Source organism: Narcine bancroftii, chromosome 11 (assembly GCF_036971445.1).
Source record: "Narcine bancroftii isolate sNarBan1 chromosome 11, sNarBan1.hap1, whole genome shotgun sequence".
Classification (NCBI taxonomy): Eukaryota; Metazoa; Chordata; class Chondrichthyes; order Torpediniformes; family Narcinidae; genus Narcine; species Narcine bancroftii.
In genome coordinates, this window is record NC_091479.1 from 87,367,184 (window position 1) to 87,387,366 (window position 20,183).

Here is a 20,183-nt window from a genome sequence, read left to right on the forward strand (position 1 = left end):
TAGTAGACAGCCTTGATGAAGTTTTCAACCCAAAACATCAACCATTCTTTTTCTCCCACTGATACTGTTTGACCCACTGAGCTCCTCCAGCAGATCACATTTAGTAATAAATGTTGGAGGAGGAAGAGGTACTTTAGACTCACGTGTCCTGATTTGATGTCATTGCATGCAACCTTCAGTAGAAGTCACGAGATAACGACTTGGAGTAGTAATTCTGCATGTTTTTTGACTTTTCTTAGGTCAGGAATATTGCTTCTACTCTTGGGCTGACTTTAATTGAAAGATTGTTCTGAATGGCACAATGTCATTAGGATGTTTATTCTATGGATGACTGGGAGACTTCACAATTGGAATGAGTGATAGTACAGATTCTATCACCAATGTGTATATGTACAGATTGTAGTGTAGGATGACTGTGATTGGCTGAGAGTGTAGCCCCACCTACTGGCAGGTCTTAAAGGGTTGCTCCTAGCCAGACCAGGTCATTCTGGACTGGTCGACCTACTTGTGATACGCTCCAGTCTTCTAGTTAATAAAAACCTGGGTTTGGATCAACAAGCCTTTGATTCCTTCGACGTGATCTGCCGAATGTTAACATAAAAACCAAGTCAACCTAAACTGAATGTTGTGTGAACATCATGGTCATAGCATGCTGTAAGTAGCAACCCTGATTGAAATCCACATCAATTATTGGTCAAAATAAGCTGTAATTAATTCTGTATAGCAGACAAATACAATGGGAATCTAACTAATCATCTTGCAATTGAACATCTAAAATATATTGATTGCCAGGGCTCGGATTGCAAGGAAACAATTGCATTACGTAGAGAATCTGATTCTTGTTTGTTATTTGAGATCCTCATGGATTGATGCAGAAGGTTGAGTTGAGCTGTATTAATGGAAAGCAAATCATGGCAGAAGACAAAGGCTACTTGAGGAGAGGTAATCAGAAATATAAAACAAGAATCAGAACATTTTTAGACAAATGTTCAACCTTACTCCAAAACTAGGATATTCAAATGTTAATAGAATAGAACAACTGCAATTCAATGATGCAGCATTCCTGCTGAGGGAAAAGATTTAGCCATCTCTTCAGGGACGTTTTGCACCGACGACTTCCAACCAGCACCCTGGTATGATGAAGGCAACATCTTTACATAAAATCATTCCAGATGTTTTGGAAAGTAGACATTTCTGTGGATCCAAAATGAATGATGAATGTTTATTAATGGGGAAACAGCAAGAGTTATCTGTCCCATGATGTAGGTCCAAGCTTCCTTTTATTTTTTATGTTTGATCCAGCCAATCAGCATTCTGAGGAGCTTTGCAAGTGTGTACATCTGTCATTTCGTGACATTCCTTACAGCGGACTACACAGCACCAGTGAAATTTACATTCACACTTTCTCACTCGCATGATGCGAGACGTGTCATAGCCTCTTCCACAGCACATCACTTCACATCCATCCATTCCTCGAGAGGTCCTGTTGCATACTCTGCCTGCTGTCCCCAAAGAACCTGACAAATAAAGGATAAATAGTACAGATTTTTATGACATGTAAAACATGCTACTGTTAGCTGGTACAAAATTTCTCTTTCGTGTTTCTCACACGAGTAAGAATGCTGAGATATCGTATATGAACCATGATGATTATCAAATTTCTAATATTTCTGATTCCAACATCCAGTATTTGGTTAGAATGCACCTGTCTGATATATAATGCACAAAGATATCAAACTGACTCATCATTCCATTTGACTGTGAATTATTAATGGGCCAATTCATCTCTTTTTATCATTGCAACGGAACATTTACTAAGCTTGTCATATCATAAAATGGAAATATCTCTATTGAAGAAGCAAGCCCAATTTGATCATAAAAGTCCTTGATTTAGTTTTAAATGTTCAAGAAACCACAGAGATCATGTCAATTAAAATCTGATTAAAGAATTCCCTAAATAATTGTACAGTTTTTTTTGGCTCAACTGTTTTTATCCTTCCATGAAGTAATTGCCTTAATTACACACATTTGTATTTGAAGGAGTCATAATCTTTGCACCATTGTTCTTTCAAACATAAGACAATGGCTCACAATAAGCTAATTTTCAATTAAAAACATCACAGTTACATCATATTTTTCCATCTATAATTATATCACTTCTACTTTCCAACAGTAGTCAATAGATAATGATTGGGGCTATCAGTCATCCCTGGCACATGAGAGTATTTCGACTATTTATGAACTGACATTTGAAAATACATGACCAACAAAATGTTAAGGCTAAATCTTTCCAGATTATTATACCATCAGAATAGTTCAATGAAGTCATGCCTTGTTCTGGTGAATGGATGGTTACACAGAGAGCCAGATACCAAGAGTTTTAATGCACTTGTAATGAAGTGTTTCTCCAAATTTTTTAGCATCTCTTTTGCATGGCCGTGTATTCCTTGTCATTTCTCAGCTGATATGTTAAGCCATCTGGTTTCATATATTGCAGACACTTTAACAATCTGTTTTGACATTACTTGGTTCAATTAGTACTGGGAAAATAGCAAGAATTTTTAACACCCAATGAAAATCAAATAAACTGAAGATGCTGGAAAGCTGAAATTGAAAAAAAAAATCACAGAAGAAGCTGGAAAATCTCTGCTGCTTAGGTAGCATTGTGGAAGTAGAAGCAGGTAACTGTGAAAGAGATAAACAAGTTGAGAAGGTTGAGGAAGGGAATAGAAGCCAAACTTCCTCTTAGTGATATAGCCAATCAGCATCCTTTTTTTATCATTTAAATTTTATTTTCTTTAAAAAAGTTTCCCGATACCCTTAAGTCAGTGTTAAAGTTATGTAAATCATGTTACAAAGCACAAACATCCATTAAAAAAAACAAACATGTCAGCAAAAAAATCAATAGAATAACCTTATCCATCTATGTAGACCTTTAATAACAGAAAAAATCTGCTGTTCATTAATATGCTTCATTACAACATCCACCACTATTTCCCTTCACCCCCGACCCAGGAAACATAGATATTTCCCCCATTTTTGTGTATAGACGTCCAATTTATCAAACTGTATGTAAGATGTGCTTTCAAACCCGGCCATGTTGGCCATATCCGAGGCCCACTCCTGAAATGATGGTCCCCCTCCCCAAATTCTTCCAACCTCTAAGTATAATTTGTCTTCCCACCATTATACTTGTCTGAATCCAATTTTGAGAGCATTTATCCCAAAATAACACGCCTGTCTCCCAAGACAGTCTGTGGAAAAAAAAGGAATTTGAATACCTGAAACTCCACCAATATACTAATGTATCATAATCCAAAATTCTTGAAATATTAATCAGCATTCTTAAAAGCACTGACACAACTGTGAGAGGAAAGGATTAACTCTTAATGTACCTCTTCATGGGTGTCAAGGTTTAAGTTAATGTGTTGAATAAATGAAGATTTGAAGACCATTCCTTCTAAATCTATGTTTAGTGTACCAGTGTTTAAAAAAAAACAACACTGCAATGAAATTGGAAAATGACAAAGGAAAGATTTAACTGCTTTTCCCATAATTCATTTGTATCAGAGCCCACGAGCTATTGTTATTATGTTTATTTTGGAAAATTATTAAGAAAAATGCACTTTTCACTAAATAACTGTAATATGTTAAATACATTGGATTGCATCCTACAAGCTATTGTTAGTGGTTGTGCATTTAGACAGTTCAATAAGTGTGAGTTCTCGACTTCTATCCAAGCATTGCCAAAGACAGGAATTCAAAAGATCACATTGAGTTGAATGGCAGAATCCAGTCCAACTGAAACAATCTAGTAACATCTTGGAGAGTTACCATTTTAATTCTGCCAACTGGTTCGTCCTGCTAACCAGTGGTGGTGTAGGGTTTCAGATTGAGAAACAAAGGAAAAGGTACATCAATTTATTTCTCATTATTTTGCTTTAGTTTAATGCTTTAGCTCAGTGGTTTTCAACCTTTTTCATTCACTCACATACCACTTTAATTAATCCTTATACCATAAGTGCTCTATGATTGGTAAGGAATTGCTTAAGGTGGTGTGTGAGTGGGAAGGGAAGGTTGAAATATTTTGCTTGAGAAAAATTGTCATTGGCCCATTTCCTTTGGAGTTATGAAACCGTGCACATAACGAGTCAATTAGGTACGATTAAAGCAGTGCCTTTCAAACTTTTTCTTTCCACCCACCTTAACCAATCCCTTACCTTAAGCAATCCCTATGGCATAGGGATTACTTAAAGTGGTATGTGAGTGGAAAGAAAAAGGTTGAGAACCACTGCTTTAGCTCATTTATCAAAGCCTTTTTTTTTAAATAACTCTGTAAAATATATTTATTTTGATTTTAATAGTTTTGTATGTTCCAAAACATCAGAAATACTTTGACAGTAAACCCCCCAGTATCTGGAACCTATGGGATTGGTAGATGCAGCTTAAGTGAATTTTTCCAGTTGCTTGAGATTATGAGTTGCACAATTGGCAAGCCAACAGCAATGGGGGAGCCAATTTTAAACTTTTGTATTTTTTACATATTTACTTTCTGGTTCTTTTTGCTGGTTGTTTGAGGCTGTCAGTTGCTTGAATTCCAGATAACAGGAATTTTTCTGTATTATTCTCAACAGATGCTGCATCATCTTTAAGCTAACAAATCTAAATAGTGGCAACAGGTCTTGCTCCAGCTTTTCCTGTACTCAGAAACAGCAAGATATATTTGATTAAAAACCTGAAAGACTCAAATACAGTCATTTCCCTTTCAATCAAACTGTACAGACAAAGATACAAATATTTAAACCTATGGCAAATGTTTATTTATGTAGTTGAAAATTGAGGAAACTGTAGATTGTGTGAATATTGGTTGTTAATAGAAGTATGAAACCATTATGACATAGACAGGGGCAGAGCCCAAGGAGATCTTCCAAGGATATCCATTATATAAAAAAATTGAGTATTAGTGGAAAGGCTTCTCTTTTTCTCTTGCAGTTTCTATTGAAGTCTGTTAAATGAAAACTTACAGGAATATATAAAAACCTGATGAATAATGAAAATTATTACTAAATTAGAATACTTAAAGATGAAACAAAGTAGTTGAAAATTTCAAGAATACACACCAGTAACAAATATGCAATGAGTTCAGACATGAACTGGGATATGATGACTTGGGAATCAGTCTGGAAATCTCATTGCTTTGCTTTTTGTCATAATGTAATGCACAAACAGCTAACATTCTTCAACAATCACTTCAGCAGAAGTAGAATCTAGAGCCTTTTCATCAGTTACATGGATTAGTTATACACATTATTGCTTTGAGAAATGTTTCAATTTATATGGGAAGAATATGTGTGTAGAGATTCATCTCCGTTGCTGTTGTGTTGCAGGCAGTTGTGTCACTAAGGTTGGTGCTCATTGTGTCACCCACCCCCACCATGGACCTCCTCCAGTACCAGATCATGCAGAATCCTTAGTAATGATTTTTGCACTAATGTTACTTGTAAATCATATGTACTAATTACCACAACATTGCAGCTAAAACACCAGCAAATTTGACAGAAGCAACGATTATTTTTAAAAAACACCAGCAGCAACAAAAACAACAGCGCATGCTTGTGGCAGATGAAACCACGTGATTCGAAAAGTCATCATAATTGGGTAATAATGACAGCTCTGACTGGAGCACATTAGAAGGTTTAAAAAGTGAATTAGCATCGAGTTTTAGCCTTTTCGGCATATTGATACATGTAAGCTGGGCTTTCAAAAAATGCTTTTGTTGTTATAACTAACTACAGGGATATTTTTATAAAAAAATAATAAATTTCTGCTGACACACTGAACAAAAATGTTATAGACAGTCATTTTGGTGTCAACCCCTCAGTCCAAACCTCCCACACCCCCCCCCCCTAGTGACACCAATGATTGGAGGATCCAACAGTACCCTTTTAAATTCAGTGACTTAAAAGTAACTCAAGAATCCTATAACAATAGATTGAAATGAAGCAGGGCAGCATGGTTCGAGTAGCGGTTATCGCCACACTATAGAGCACCAGCAATCGGGTAGCAATCCGGTGCTCTCTGTACATTCTCCCTGTGTCGTTTTCCTCCCACTCTTCAGAATATATGGGGGCTGTAGGCCGATTGGCTGGAAGGGGTGTTATCGTGCTGCATGTCGAAATTTAAATTTAAAAACAGAATAGATGAATAACCGTTAATAATTTGCAAACTTCTAATTCCACAATGTCACATCCTCCTCAAATTGCATCTCAAACATAAATAGTTTCTAAATGTGCCATATAGGATCTATCACTTTATTGTTCTGGACAATATTATTGTTCTGTTCACGTACAGTTCTGGATTACTGGGAGTCACTAGAAAGGGTACCAGGAACAGAGGTATCTGCATGCTTGCTGCTCTCACAATGCTCTACAAACGTGATGTTCATGAAGATTGTTCATCGTGGTGGATCGTCACAGTGAGAGTATTTCAAAGATTTTTTTAAATCTAATTATTTTTGAGGGAGAACAATGTTCATGTGTAATGTTATTGAGACAAATTTCCTTGATGAAAATGCTTGCAGACAGTTGCAATGAAACTAATGATGGCCTATTGACTGCTACAAGATTGGGAAAGATAACAATATATACCAGGCATGTTCAGTGCTAAAATAAAAACAGCATTTGAAATTTACAACACTAATATTTCTTACTTTGAGCTAATTTCAATCAGATTATGTATATTTATAAGTGATTTTCTTGTAGAACTGTATTGAATAGCTGACTTCTGCTGGAACTCAACTATACAGTATATCCACTAACCAATGTTTCATTGTGAAATACTAATCAGAGCATCACTTCAGAAATTGGATTAACATAGTAGCGGGCATCCCGCATTTTCAAGGCCCCTCTGTGTTTATGTCCTATGAATTATGAGAAACATTTTCACTTCCATCTTTGTGCAGCGGCTATGAAAAACAATACACCCATGGCATGTATTAATAACCCCGATTAAAGGTGATAATAGGCTAAAATTGCTAACCTTAAATTTAAGGAGGATGCCACAGTCCTCGCCTCACTCCCAGCCCTGGCCATCTGTTTCCCCCAAACTCCCGATGCAGCAGAAGGTGCAGTGTTGTTGGAGGTCACCGGAGTGCTGCTCCACCATCTGATGTGGCTGCCCCAGCAGCTCGTGGCGACAACTCAATGCAGGAGCAACGGTCGCCTATATTGCCCATAATCCCCCACGCAACTGGAACCACTCTGCTTTTCCCTGGTGCTGGCAGAGCGGTTCCAGCTGTGTGGAGGATTATGGGTAATGAAGACGGCCATTGCTCCCACATTGAGCCAGCCTCCAATCGCCACCACCATAAGTAAGTTTTAACAGGGAATGTGGAGGGGAGGGGGGTACAAGTTCAGTGTAAGTGTAAACATGCAAGTAAGTTTCAACAGGGAAGGGGGCACAATTTCAGTGCTTGCCATAGGCAATATGTTTTCTAGATGCGCCACTTACCCCACACTGTGCATGCACCAGCCAGCGCTATTTAGGACCCCACAAGCACAAGCCAGCACAATTTGGGGTACCTTTAAAAAAAATGCTACAGTCCCCGCAATTACCTTAATCTCGGTGCTGATTATGGGGTCATATGATGACAGGGTTTGTTTAAAATTTTGACAGTCTGGAATTAGATAGAAAGAAACAGATTATTCCAGCAATTGAGGGAACTTGAATGAGGATCTATGGATCTAAAATGAAGTTCAGGACCTCAGTCAGCAGGGAATATGGCACCGAGACCTATAAAGCTGTGAAATTCAGTCAGCGTTAAGCAGCTGAAGCTAAGATAGATGACAAAGGAAAATGAGATAAAAAGAATATGGGAAATAGTGGAAAATTGAATTGGAAAATTCATATGGAAAGATGATAAACACCATTATGCATAGGTGAACTATTCATGTGTTGAATTTCCCATGTATTCCTAAAGCTGTCATTCTCACAATCAAAGTCTGTTTGGAAAGGGTTAAACTATGATACTTCATTTTCGAATTATAATTGTCGAGATGGATCTTATCTTTGCTATTAAAATCTTTAATTTCAAATGTACAATATGTTATTGACAGTTATTGGTCGTTCATAGCCCTGAGTGTTGTTTTTTAAACCAAATCTGAATGTGAAATTTGTCTTTGAACGCATTGAAGTTTTGTCAGGTCAAATGAAAAGTAGAAAGGAAAGGAAAATCATCAACAGATGTTGTGATGGAAACGTTCCACGGAGATTCTTCATTTTCAACAAATTTACTACTATGTATGAAATGAAACTAACAGATGTCACAAAAATAAACTCAACATACACCCTTTAAAAACCATAAATGTCAAAACTTCATGACTGTCATAAATCTTTCTATAATCTTGTATGAATTTAAGAACCATATGTATACACAATATATTTGAATCAAACTGTGTGCTTCTTAAAATGCATTAATCATTTTGTTCTAACCAATTGTTATTTGTAGTGTTGAATGGTTAAAGTTTCCATGGTGGTGCAATATCAAGTGCACATTTTAGTGTTAATTACCCTTGGCAACCAAGAATATTAAAGAAAAAGAAAAAAAAAACGTTGAACAGTTTTTGATGAAATAAGACTTTCTTGCCTATCATTAGCTTGCAGTTAAATTCTGGCCCATATGACAGGAGATTGTAATATATTCTGATAGATTACCACGTGGACTTTAAAGAAAGCAAACGAGTGCCAACAGAAAGTGTGAGTAAAACAAAAGCATGAATTTGCAAGATGTTATGCAAACATTTCTGGGGAACACCAATGTTTGCTTTAGGACTGTAAAATTTGCAGAGATGATTGAACACTACATCCATGCCAAGAATTATATAGACGTAACTTGGTGTTTAATACCGTTCCCACTGTCAAGTGATTGCCACCCACAGTCATTCTCGGCAAAATTGTGTTCCAGTACAAATTCATTTCCCTTTTCTCTGCAGCAAGCGTACAAAATTACATTTTTTAATTATTAAAAATTGTATGTTGGATTAAGAGAACATTGAAGTCCTGCCCATAATTGTCACCAAACCCATAAGAATTTTATTTCAATACAGAGGGTCTACCCTGCTATCCTTGATTCCAATGGCACCATGTTGCAGTAACCCTGAAAGTACTGATAACAAAACTACTGGTTTTTATAAGTCTGTGCCTGTTCCTAGAGAAAAAGTATTGAAATAATTATCACCACTATATTAAACTGAGGTGATAAAAACACAGAAGCTGCCTTCTCCTTTGTTTTATAATCAGAGGCCCTCCAATCCCGTTTAGTAGGATGATGGATCCTACATCTGGTTAGCTGAGCATGCTGGAACCTAAAATAGAGCTCCACTGCTGTAGAGTTTCGTGGCAGAGCAAACACACAGACGTGGAGCTCAATAAATAATGAAAAGTAAGGTGCGAAAATGCTTGAACAATGCACAAAGTGCTGGAGTCAGGCAGCATTCACCGAAAGCAATGGTCAATTGACATTTCGGGCCAAAAAGTCCATCAGGAATCTGGTGGATCTTGGAAATGTTGGCATTCACTGCACCAGGAACATCTAGACCAGTGGCTTTCAAACTTTTTCTTTCCACTCACATACCACTTTAAGTATTCCCTATGCCATTGGTGCTCTGTGATTAATAAGGGATTGCTTAAGGTGGCATGTGAGTGGAAAGAAAAGGCTTGAAAGCCACTGTTTTAATCGTACCTAATTGAAGTAACATAAGAGGGAGCTTCTTCACTCAGAGAGTGGTGGCTGGGTGGAATGACCTTCTGGAAGAGGTAGTTGCAGCAGGGTCACTTCTGTCATTTAAGAGGAGGTTGGATGAGTACATGGATGTGAGGGGGTTGGAGTGTTACGGGCAGGGAGCAGGTAGTGGAAATAGTGGAGTTTCACTTAAATTGGTGTGGACTAGAAGGGCTGATATGGCCTGTTTCTTTACTGTAATTGTTATATGGTTATATGACTCGTTATGTGCACGGTTTCATAACTCCAAAGGAAATGAGCCAATGACAATTTTTCTCAAGCAAAATATTTCAGTAACAATTGGGTCTAGAGAAGTGGTTCTCAATCTGTTTTCCCCATTCCACCTAAAATAATCCCTTACTAATCACAGAGCAGCAATGGCATAGAGATTACTTAAGGTGGCATGTGAATGGAAAGAAAAAGGTTGGAAACCACTGACCTAGACCATGATGCATTTCATCTATGAAAACATGCGGCTGCATCTCATTAAGTTGAATCCTTGTCAAAAGGATAAACTTCATAAGTGTGTATATCCAATTTACCATGAGTGTACTAATTACTTAATCTATTATCATGGCAAAAATTATATCAAATGATGCAGAGAATGAGATATTATTTCACAACCAATTTCAATTTAACATTTTCCTCTGAAACCTAAGTTTGCATAAAAATCTCATTAAGGCATCATATTTTGGAACCATATGCTTTTTTAAAAAAACAAATCAGACCCAAGTATATCAATAAGGCTATTTTGTAGTACGTAGGAGTTATATAATAGCTCTAACCAGCAGCACTGTTAGCTTACCGGTTACAGCTCCTGTGCCCGCACCTCCCTTATCGCTAGAAGGGCCATTTTAATGAGAATGGAAAGATGCTGTCCCTCCCACTCACACTCAATGGTTGTCCAATATGATGGCATGTCTGACTTTGGGGGGGAAAAAATGAGATGTTCCACAACTGAAATGAATTCTTTATGGGATCCCTTTCTTAATTACTTTCAAAATTAGTAAGATTAACTAGTTTTTGGTTTTTGGATGCAATGTTTACCATCCTGTGATAGTACAGATTCTATCACCCATGTGTATATGTACATAGGTACAGATGGTAGTGTAGGATGACTGTGATTGGCTGAGAGCATAGACACACCTACTGGCAGGTCTTAAAGGATTGCTCCTAGCCAGACCAGGTCATTCTGGACTGGTCGACCTACTTGTGATATGCTCCAGTCTTTTAGTTAATAAAAGCCTTGGTTTGGATCAACAAGTGTTTGGTTCTTTCGATGCGCTCTACACTTGCTTTTTTTTAAATTATTAGTCGTGGATCATTTCTGTTAGTTGCGTCCAAAGGGAGGGGATTGAATTAGATATTTAGTATAGTGTTTTTTCCTTTTCTCTTTCTTTTCAATGTAACATACATTTGAGTACTATTTGCATCGCTGTACAATATTTGTTAACACTTCATTTTATTGTTATGTACCAATGGAATATTCATTTGATAAATCTGATTTTTTTTTAATATTAAAAAAGAAGCATAGTGGTTACAGCGAAAGAGCCACAGGATCAAATCCTGTGCTGTCTGTAAGGAGTTTTTACGTTCTCACGGTGTCTATGTGGGTCTCCTCCTGGTGTTCTGGTTTCCTACCATCATCCAAAACATTTGGGATTGTTGATTAATTTGAGTGAAATTAAGCGGCACGGGTTTAAATGGCCAGAATGGCCAGAAATAGACTATTTCGTGCCTCATTGAACTCTTACCTTCAAATATCATGAGCGCTGGTTTCCTAGCTTTTCACCTTTAAAGTATTCCCAAACTGACATTTACTGGGGCAAAACACTTCACTGCTGATCCCAACATGCATTTGTCTTCCCCATTAATTTCATACAAGTTCTGCAGTGAGTGTAGAGCTATTTTTTTTTTAAACTTTGTTTTTGGTAAATACTGTACTAATCTGAAAGTATTGGTACTATTGGTGATAATTACTGCTAACTTTGCACCATTCTGTCAATCATCCATCACCCATGTGTTTGCAGATGCTTTTGCTAATTTGTGGTTGAGCACGTCGTTTCTTCAAATGCCTCTGGGATTTATTTCTTCTTTTTCTACAGCTTCACCAGCGAGGGAATCTTTATTCCTTTACTTGTGTTTTCAGGATATGATTGCAATCTGTTTATGTTTCTAGTCCAGTGATTCATCAAATACAGCCATGTGTTCAAATCCCACCATGGCAGTTGTGGGATTCAAATTCAGTTAATTAAATGTTTAAAATGTGATCCGCAATGAAAAGATAATAACAATAATATTGACTAACTGGGTTATTGCATTTGAGCACCGTTTGTTAACATCCTTTAGGGTAGTAAACTGTGACCCCAAAGCACCAGTTGACTCTTAACTACTATCTGAAATAAACTTCCAAGCCACTAATTCAAGAACAATTAAGTTAGCGCAATTGGTGACCTTATTTGCAAAGCTTACTTCCTGTGAGTAAATTAAAATTATATTTGGCCTTTTGATTATACTCAATTATTTCACTATTGAAACCTCACCTCACCTCATCGCTTCTATTGTTAAAACACTGTCACTGTGTATGGCTAGGTGTAAAGTTTTGTTTGATAATACTCCTGGGAACTGCCTTTGATGTTTTACTAGTTTAAATACGGAATTATTTGGATTTGGGGACAAAAGGGTGTTTTTTTTTAATATAAAGAATGGAGCAGTTTCTCCCTCATTCTAATTTCTGCTAACATCACTTCACTCTGGTTAGATTCAACTGTTGCTTGAAGTTCTATTTACATTGCAAAGCAATATATTATGCTCTCAAATCATTCTAATTGCATCAGTATTATTTTTCTACTGTATTTGTTGTTGCAAAAGGTTTCATAGGTCAGCACAACATTGACGGGCCTGCACTGTACTGTAATGTTCCATGCCACTTCAATTGCTGGTAAATTAAGTTTATTAAATCCATTCACTTGTATCTGAATTTGAATGAAATTGTCAGTGCTATTTTATTCAAAAAAAAGTTGTGGAAATAAAATGGCTAATTAATTTGTTCCCCAATACGAACATCAAGCTAATTAATTATAATGACTCTCATTTAGAGATATTCTACTAATGACGGGAAAATTCAAATAAAGATAATTAGAATGATCTCAGAATAGATTTTCTAATTTTAGTACAATTGCATTGGCTCAGTCTAAGTCGAGCTGCAACCAGAAAGAAGTTACATTCAATGAACATAAATAATGGATGGACAAATTACCTGCTTCTCTGTCCATCACGCAATAATCTGGAGAGCTTTCAAAATACACCAGGTCATTCTTTGTGGGTTTTTTAAAGTTCTTATTTGCTACAGTAAAACCAGTCCCATCTTGGTTCATGATCACCTGGATGGCTCCATTGTATTTTCTTCGCAGATAGCTACCAGTTTTTTGAAAGTCTGCCATGGTAAGCCAACAGGTTCGCAAAGTACATGATCCACTAACTCCATGGCATTTGCATTCAAGCTTCAGGAAACGTTTTACAGCCTAAAGGGGAAATAACACTGTTTATTTTTCATTAGAAACCAATAAGAGCACTTTAACTTCAATTCACCATCTAAGATATATTTGTGTATGTATGTCTGTTTGTTTGTCTGTTCTCCATCCAAATCAATATGGAGTCTAATGTCCAGTAGGGGTAACATTTCATTCTGAATGTCAGGACCACATTGAATTTAACCTTTAAGGTTATATGAAGTTCTAAAGTTCAAAAAAAAAGATTTGAACGTGTATGAGGGACACCTCAATTAGTTACACAGTGCTGTGCATCGATGTACATTCAGAATTTTTTTTTAAATGTGGCCAAACCCAGTTCAATATGGGCCCAAAAAAAATGAAGCCAAATTGGCTGAAGCTCTTCACAAGCCTGGAGAGTTAGACAAAGGAGAAAGCAAGAGACAGCAGATGAATATCAGTCTCACTTCACTGTTGAATCTTCCAGACATGCAAGGAGCAGGCAGCAGGAAACAGAACAGTAACAATATGCCAGTCTCAGTGCTCAGGGCTCCAGACATGCACAAATATATATTAGATTACCATGAAGCTTTTGTTTCCACCATGAAGTTAACAACTGAGTGTCTTATTTCCCGGAAAAGACCGGGTATCCTGCTAGTGTGAAATAAATGTAGCAAAGCCCCTGGTATCTGGCACCTATGGGGATTAGTAGATGTCGGGCAAGTGTATTTTCTGGTTGCTTGAGACATTCTTACAATGCCTAACTAATGCACCTGCATTAAGAATAATCAGTTTTTAAAAAAAATACCGTACTGTATGTACACTGAACAAACTTCACTTGCATGAATATATAAACCTTATCGGATTTTACTTTATTTTCAGTCATATTCCTTGACATTTAACCATCCCTGCATCTGCAAGTTCCTTTCCCACCAAGGACCCGCCCAAAAGACAAACAATTACATTACAGCTAATTAAACCCCATCCCCCAAGTTTACAGATAAAGCCTCTGACTGGGGCGACTCTTAATCAGCAAGGATAAGGAAACATTTTAAGAGAGTCATGCTAACAGCAAGGAGCATCAACCAGCTCTTCATCCTGGATGAAGATATTGCTGTTTCACACAACTTTATTCAAACACCTGCGACAAGTAAAACACAACTAAGGCCCTCCACTGGCTGAATATTTGTTTTCAGCTTCACGGAAGGATTATGTGTCATTTCAGAGAGCATTTACATTCACAATTTTAAATTGCATATTTTTTACCTATTATTTTATTCTTTTTTTTATTTAATCTCCTCGATTATTTTGCCAGTTGCTTGAGGCTGCCAAATGCTTGAATTCTGGATACCAAGGGTTTCACTGAACTTGGTCTTGAATGAATCAGGATCAATCCTAAGCAAAATTAAAATGATCCTGAGGAGGTAGACTAGGTTGATCTGAGGAGATTTTCTTTGGGTAGAGAGTTCAGAAGAAAATGGTTTCAAGAAAAAGATCAGCAATTTAACATTAATGTGGGGAGAATTTGTGAAGGTCATTGTAAAATCTAAGGAACTCTCTGCTCAGAAGCCACATGATTGCTTGATCATTGAATAATTTTTGGGAATATTAGATCTCATTAAATGTTTATGGAGACGGTTTAGACTTTTCTTGTTTCTAATTCTTAAGTATTCACCTCAAGTGGAAATGACTTGGAATCTTAATTGGAGAAAAATAGGCACAATTTTATAATTATTTTATAAATGCATGTTCAGAAATGTCAGTTTAAAAAATGTAAAAGATCATGAATAGGAAATAGAGTAAATCGAGTTCCCTTACTTAAACAGGAATGTGTTGGCTTGAAACTCTCCCCGACTCCTTTAAAAAAGCTTCTCACTTGCCATTCATTACTTTACTTTCTGACAATCAATCAATCAATCTTCCCCAATCCTGTCTAATGCCATCAAAATTTGTCTTGCCCCAATTTAGGGATAGCCTTAATTTTTTTCCATTATTATTGCAAAGCTAATAGACTTCTGGTCACTGATCCTAAAGTGCTACCCCAAAGACACATCACTCACTTGCCCAGTCTCATTTACTAAGAGGAGGTCAAGTGGTGCCCTGCCTCTCATAGGGTCATTGACATAGTGCTTGAGATAAGTTTTCTCAGCACACTGAACAAATTCTATACCATCCTAACCCATAGACCAATCAATATTAAGGAATTTAAAATCGCCTATTATAGAATTATTATTATTACATTCACTGTACAAATGCTCACATGATTATCAGTGATATTCCTACCCATAAGTGTAAATTATTACAAGTTGAACTAATTAATTATTCTACTTGCCGAGTCTCCTGAAAATAACTGACAGAGTTGGGAATGTAATGATTTATCCTCTGAAGATTAGTTATGGATTTGACAAAAACTAATGCACTTAACAAAATGAAGACGTATTTGAAACATTTACCAAATCCATCAGCAATAGTAAACATTTTATTTACAGTTTAGAATTAGATCCCTTATCTAAACAAACCAAGGAGACTTTAATTAATATTTTTTCTCGTATAGTTTCAATAATTTTGGCTTTTTCTTCAAACTTAAATATTTTTAATGCAGTTAACACACAAATCATTTTTGACTGAAAATAAATTGGAGGTTGAACTAAAGTCCGATTTTCAATTGTACAAATCTTTTGGTGCTTTTTACTGTTGGAACCATGTTTTTTTCTCTGCAAATCACTGAAATTAGGTCGATCGTTGACTCTTAGTGTCCGTTAACACATTTTCTGATGTCTCTGAATAAATGTTGGCAATCTCATCCAAAAAGGCTAATCAGCTGGGTGCAGAAAAATAAAATGGAAGAATCCAAATGGGATTGTGAATGTAGATCTGAGAGACTGTTTCCTCCAATCTAGAACAAGCAGGAACAATCACAAGACACGAAGCCAGAAAATTAGGATTGTAATGAGAAAAACTTATTTCCACCTTGTTGTAAACCTCAGAAGGTTTCATGAATTGGGCTGAGATTAATTTGCTAATTTGATTTTTGGGTACGAGTAGAATTTTGGATGAGTTGGACAAAGAGACACAGCGTAAAAACAGCCAAGGTATAATTGAATGGCAAAATAGGTGCAGGGCCACATTCTTACTTTTATTTCTTCTTACATGTTTTATTTTCTGGATTAGACAAGGTGCGTTGTTGGGATGACAGTAATATTTTATTTAATCCTTTATCCAAATTTATTGTACTCAGTCTGAAGAATTTTGATATTGTCTTTCAGCATCTAAAGTGAGGGAAGGAAAGGTGTGTACAATAATCCAACTTATTAAAAACACCATGTTGCTTCAAAGCTTAGATGGTTAATGCATATTGCGGAATTAAAAGCGAAAGCTTTTTCTTTCACTTTCTATTTTTAAACAGAGCTGCTTCCCAATCCTAAATTTACCCTGACATATGCAAGTTTCAAAAGCTGTGGAATAAGAATGAAGTTAAACAGGAAAGTCTGCAGTTGTTGGAGTTGTAGTCAGGGACGCGCTGCTAAATTTTAGGTGCCGGAGCTCACCAAATATGGTTGACAAGGAAGTCTCATGATACCTGGGGTGGGGGACTGCGGGAGGGAACTGTCGGGGGGGTGGGGGTCCTGCTGATGGAGGTGCAGGGCTGCCAAAGGGGGGCTGTTGAATGAGAGGGCTGCTGAGGGGGGGGGGGGGAGCTATCAAACGAGGGTGGGAGGGGGCAGCATTTGCATTTCCCTGGCCACTGGCAAAGTGGTTTCAGCTGCATGGGAGGATTATGGGTAGCGAAGATGGCCATTTATCCCACAATGAGCCACCAACTCGGACCTGAGTGGGACTATGAGGTGCTGAAGTGGTCCTGAAGCGGCACTGGAGTGGCCTGATGAGGTGCCGGAGCACTGCACCCCTGCTCGTAGTGCAATTCTACAATATGTATGAACCCACCTTTCTACCAGCTCGGTTATTATGCAGGTTCATCAGTGCCCTGGCATCCTTTCCTTTCTTTTCCTTGGCATCCACAAATGCTTTAGCAAAACTAATTCCGTAGTCAATATTATCACTGCATCCTCCCCAATCGAAGGTTCCCTTGTTGTCCTTGGATATGCCTTTTTTTTGGGGATCGCAGGAACAGGAGCTGAGTTCTCCTTGGCTACAGGCTCTTGTTATGGCAAACACAACTCCAGCAGAAGAGATGGCATAAACAAAGGCGGCTTCCCTGCTACCTATTGCAAGACAGCACAAGGCAATTAGTTAACGTGTATTAAAGCACAGAAAGAATGGCTTCCACTGGAATTATTTAAATCAATATCCCTTTGAAATTGCAATAAAAGTAGCCTCTAGGAGAACCAGGAATATTTTGGGAGAATAGTTTTTTTGAGTTTTCAGCTCATAGAACATGATGCTGATGCAAACAGTATTATGCTAATAAGCCATTGTAATTTTCTAGAATAATCTTATTGCTGTGTCATTGATTTCAAAAAATGACAATGAAACATGTAAAATATAAAAAGTTGATATAACATCAAAATAACAATGGAAAAGTACTGATGTAACCCAATGCTATAAAAGCCCGTGGAATTCAAATTACTCTGTAAATTGCAATTTGGAAAAGTTAATTAAAAAGAATTGATCGATAGCTTAGAGCAGGGCACAGAAGCAGTCTGGCCTGGTGCGATATTAAATGTCCAATTACTTTGACCATCAGAACCCTCAAGAAACTTATTGCCTTGTAGCTAACTTCCAGCTTGACACATAAATATAATGCAGTTAGCCTGACTAGATATCCTGAGAAGATAGGATTTTCCCCTGTATTAAATATTTCATTTTACTACTGACGTGGGGTTTTTTTGGCACCAATTATCAACAGTAACTTGTTTGGTGAAAATGTTGAAGGTTTCTAGAACCCCTATGAACCATATTACGCACTTTATATGAATTTTCTTTGCCTCAGATTTAACTCTCCATTGCTATGGTGTCCCTACTCCCCTTCTGCACCCCCCCCCCCCACCACCACCTAACCATTGCCTCTCAACTCAAATGAACTCACCCTACCCAACCAGAATATTGCTTTTGCCAACCCCCTGAACACGCTTTCGACTCCTGCCTCTGTCTTCACTGAGGATGAGTTGAGGTTGCTGTTGGAATGAAATGTAAAGACAGAATATAAAAGTCATGAAAAGCATAACGATTCAGATCCTGGAAATTTGTAATCAAGATGAAAATGCTGTACATGTCCAGAAAGTGAAATTTCATCAACCTGAAATGCTGACTTCGTTTTTTTCTCCATTGATGCTGCCTGGCCTGTTGAGTATGCCCAACATTAACTATATTAGTTCTCCTTATAATGATGTTTCCACATTGTGTTTCAGATCCCAATTTGATTAAACATTGAATGCAACTAATTAAAGGAAGGAACAGCCAAAATACTCTGCAAGAGAGACAGCATAAAAAGAGAGAGGATTTCCATACGATGATCTTGTATTAGAATATCTTTAATGTAAATGTGTTTAAAAACACAAAACTAGCATGCATGTTATTGGCAAAGACATAGGTACTTGAGTTCTGCTTTCCCTCTACAAAATAAAAATTGTTTTTCAGCATTTGGGAAGGGGTGGACATCCTAAGGTTTTTTTCATGCATGAGTGTACTGGGAGTTTAGAGATAAGCCAACAGGTAGCACATATGTGCATTTTATAATCAAGACAGTACAGAACCCAATCTGTCATTGATTCATATAATTTCCTGTCTGGAATCCATAGGAATTATGGTTAAGCAAATTGCATTCTATAAATCTGTCTAAGTTTTGGCACAAGGCTCCATCCTGGTTAACTGTACTGTGATGGAGACATATGTACATACAATGTGCATTTGGTCAACCAACGAGCTTATCATGCTTCATGCTTTCCATTCTCAACAGCTGTCCTCAAAGACCACCAAATAGAATCGATCCACCAGGGCTATTATGAAGAATCAAATGTATATTTAAGAGCAGGTCACCTGAAGATTCAGTCCTTTACTTACTTCTGAGCATGACTCTACCAAAAAGTGTGTGGTCTCTGTCCAGTGTGTTACAGTTCCAGCGATGATAACGGAATTGATGTTGGCATTCTGCAATCCATTCTTTGGCTCCATTTCCAATTGACTGCATCATATCAGGGTGCTTGTGACAAAGCTGTCGCTGTCTGCTCACCAAACCTGGGATATTGTCACAAATCACCCGTGTTCCAAGGGCACCCATATACCTGCCAGGATTAGTAAATAACCAGAAGCTGCCATTTTCAAGGTATCCCATGCAATGTCCAATTTTGACAAACTTTTACTTACTGCTCCTTCTCTATTTTTGTCCTATGCGCTCATCTATATATACACACACCTATATATATCTATATATACACACATCTATCTATATATATATACACACGCATATATATATCTATAGACACATCTATCTATCTATATACACACACACACATATCTATCTATCTATCTACACACATATATCTATCACACACACACACTTCATATATACACGAATCAACTTCCAGGAACTGCCTCGCAACAGCCCCTTTATTCGATTTTAGGAAACGAATTAAAATATGAAGGTTTTTAATTCGTTCTCTTCAAAGCGGTGCCACAAGTGAGCAGCGCTTCATGTGCTGAAGCGATCGAATGGGTTAGAATACGTTGGGAAGCGCCCGGAGGTAGATGATGCAGCCAGGTGCAGATTTCAGGTACTTTCTCCGCTGTTACGGGGGCTTGGGGGAGAGGTAGGGTCGCTGGGCGTTTGGGACTTGCTGCTGCGACGTATTGTTGACACGGCTAACGGACTGAGTGACTTACCACCATGACGAATAAACTCGAGGGGCGATCGACAAAACGACCAGAGGCAGGGAGAGCAAGAATGTGGAGTTCAT

The 20,183-nt window shown here is 37.5% G+C and overlaps 1 protein-coding gene across 1 annotated transcript; it reads right to left on the reverse strand.

Moving 5' to 3' along the window:
- Positions 1-1,287: 1,287 nt before the first annotated feature.
- Positions 1,288-20,183, reverse strand: wnt2 (wingless-type MMTV integration site family member 2). Its single transcript, XM_069902814.1, has 5 exons — positions 20,110-20,183; positions 19,291-19,511; positions 17,215-17,492; positions 13,038-13,302; positions 1,288-1,517 (listed from the first exon to the last, which is right to left on the reverse strand). Exons 1-5 carry the CDS (start codon positions 20,181-20,183, stop codon positions 1,288-1,290), a joined length of 1,068 nt encoding a protein of 355 aa, XP_069758915.1.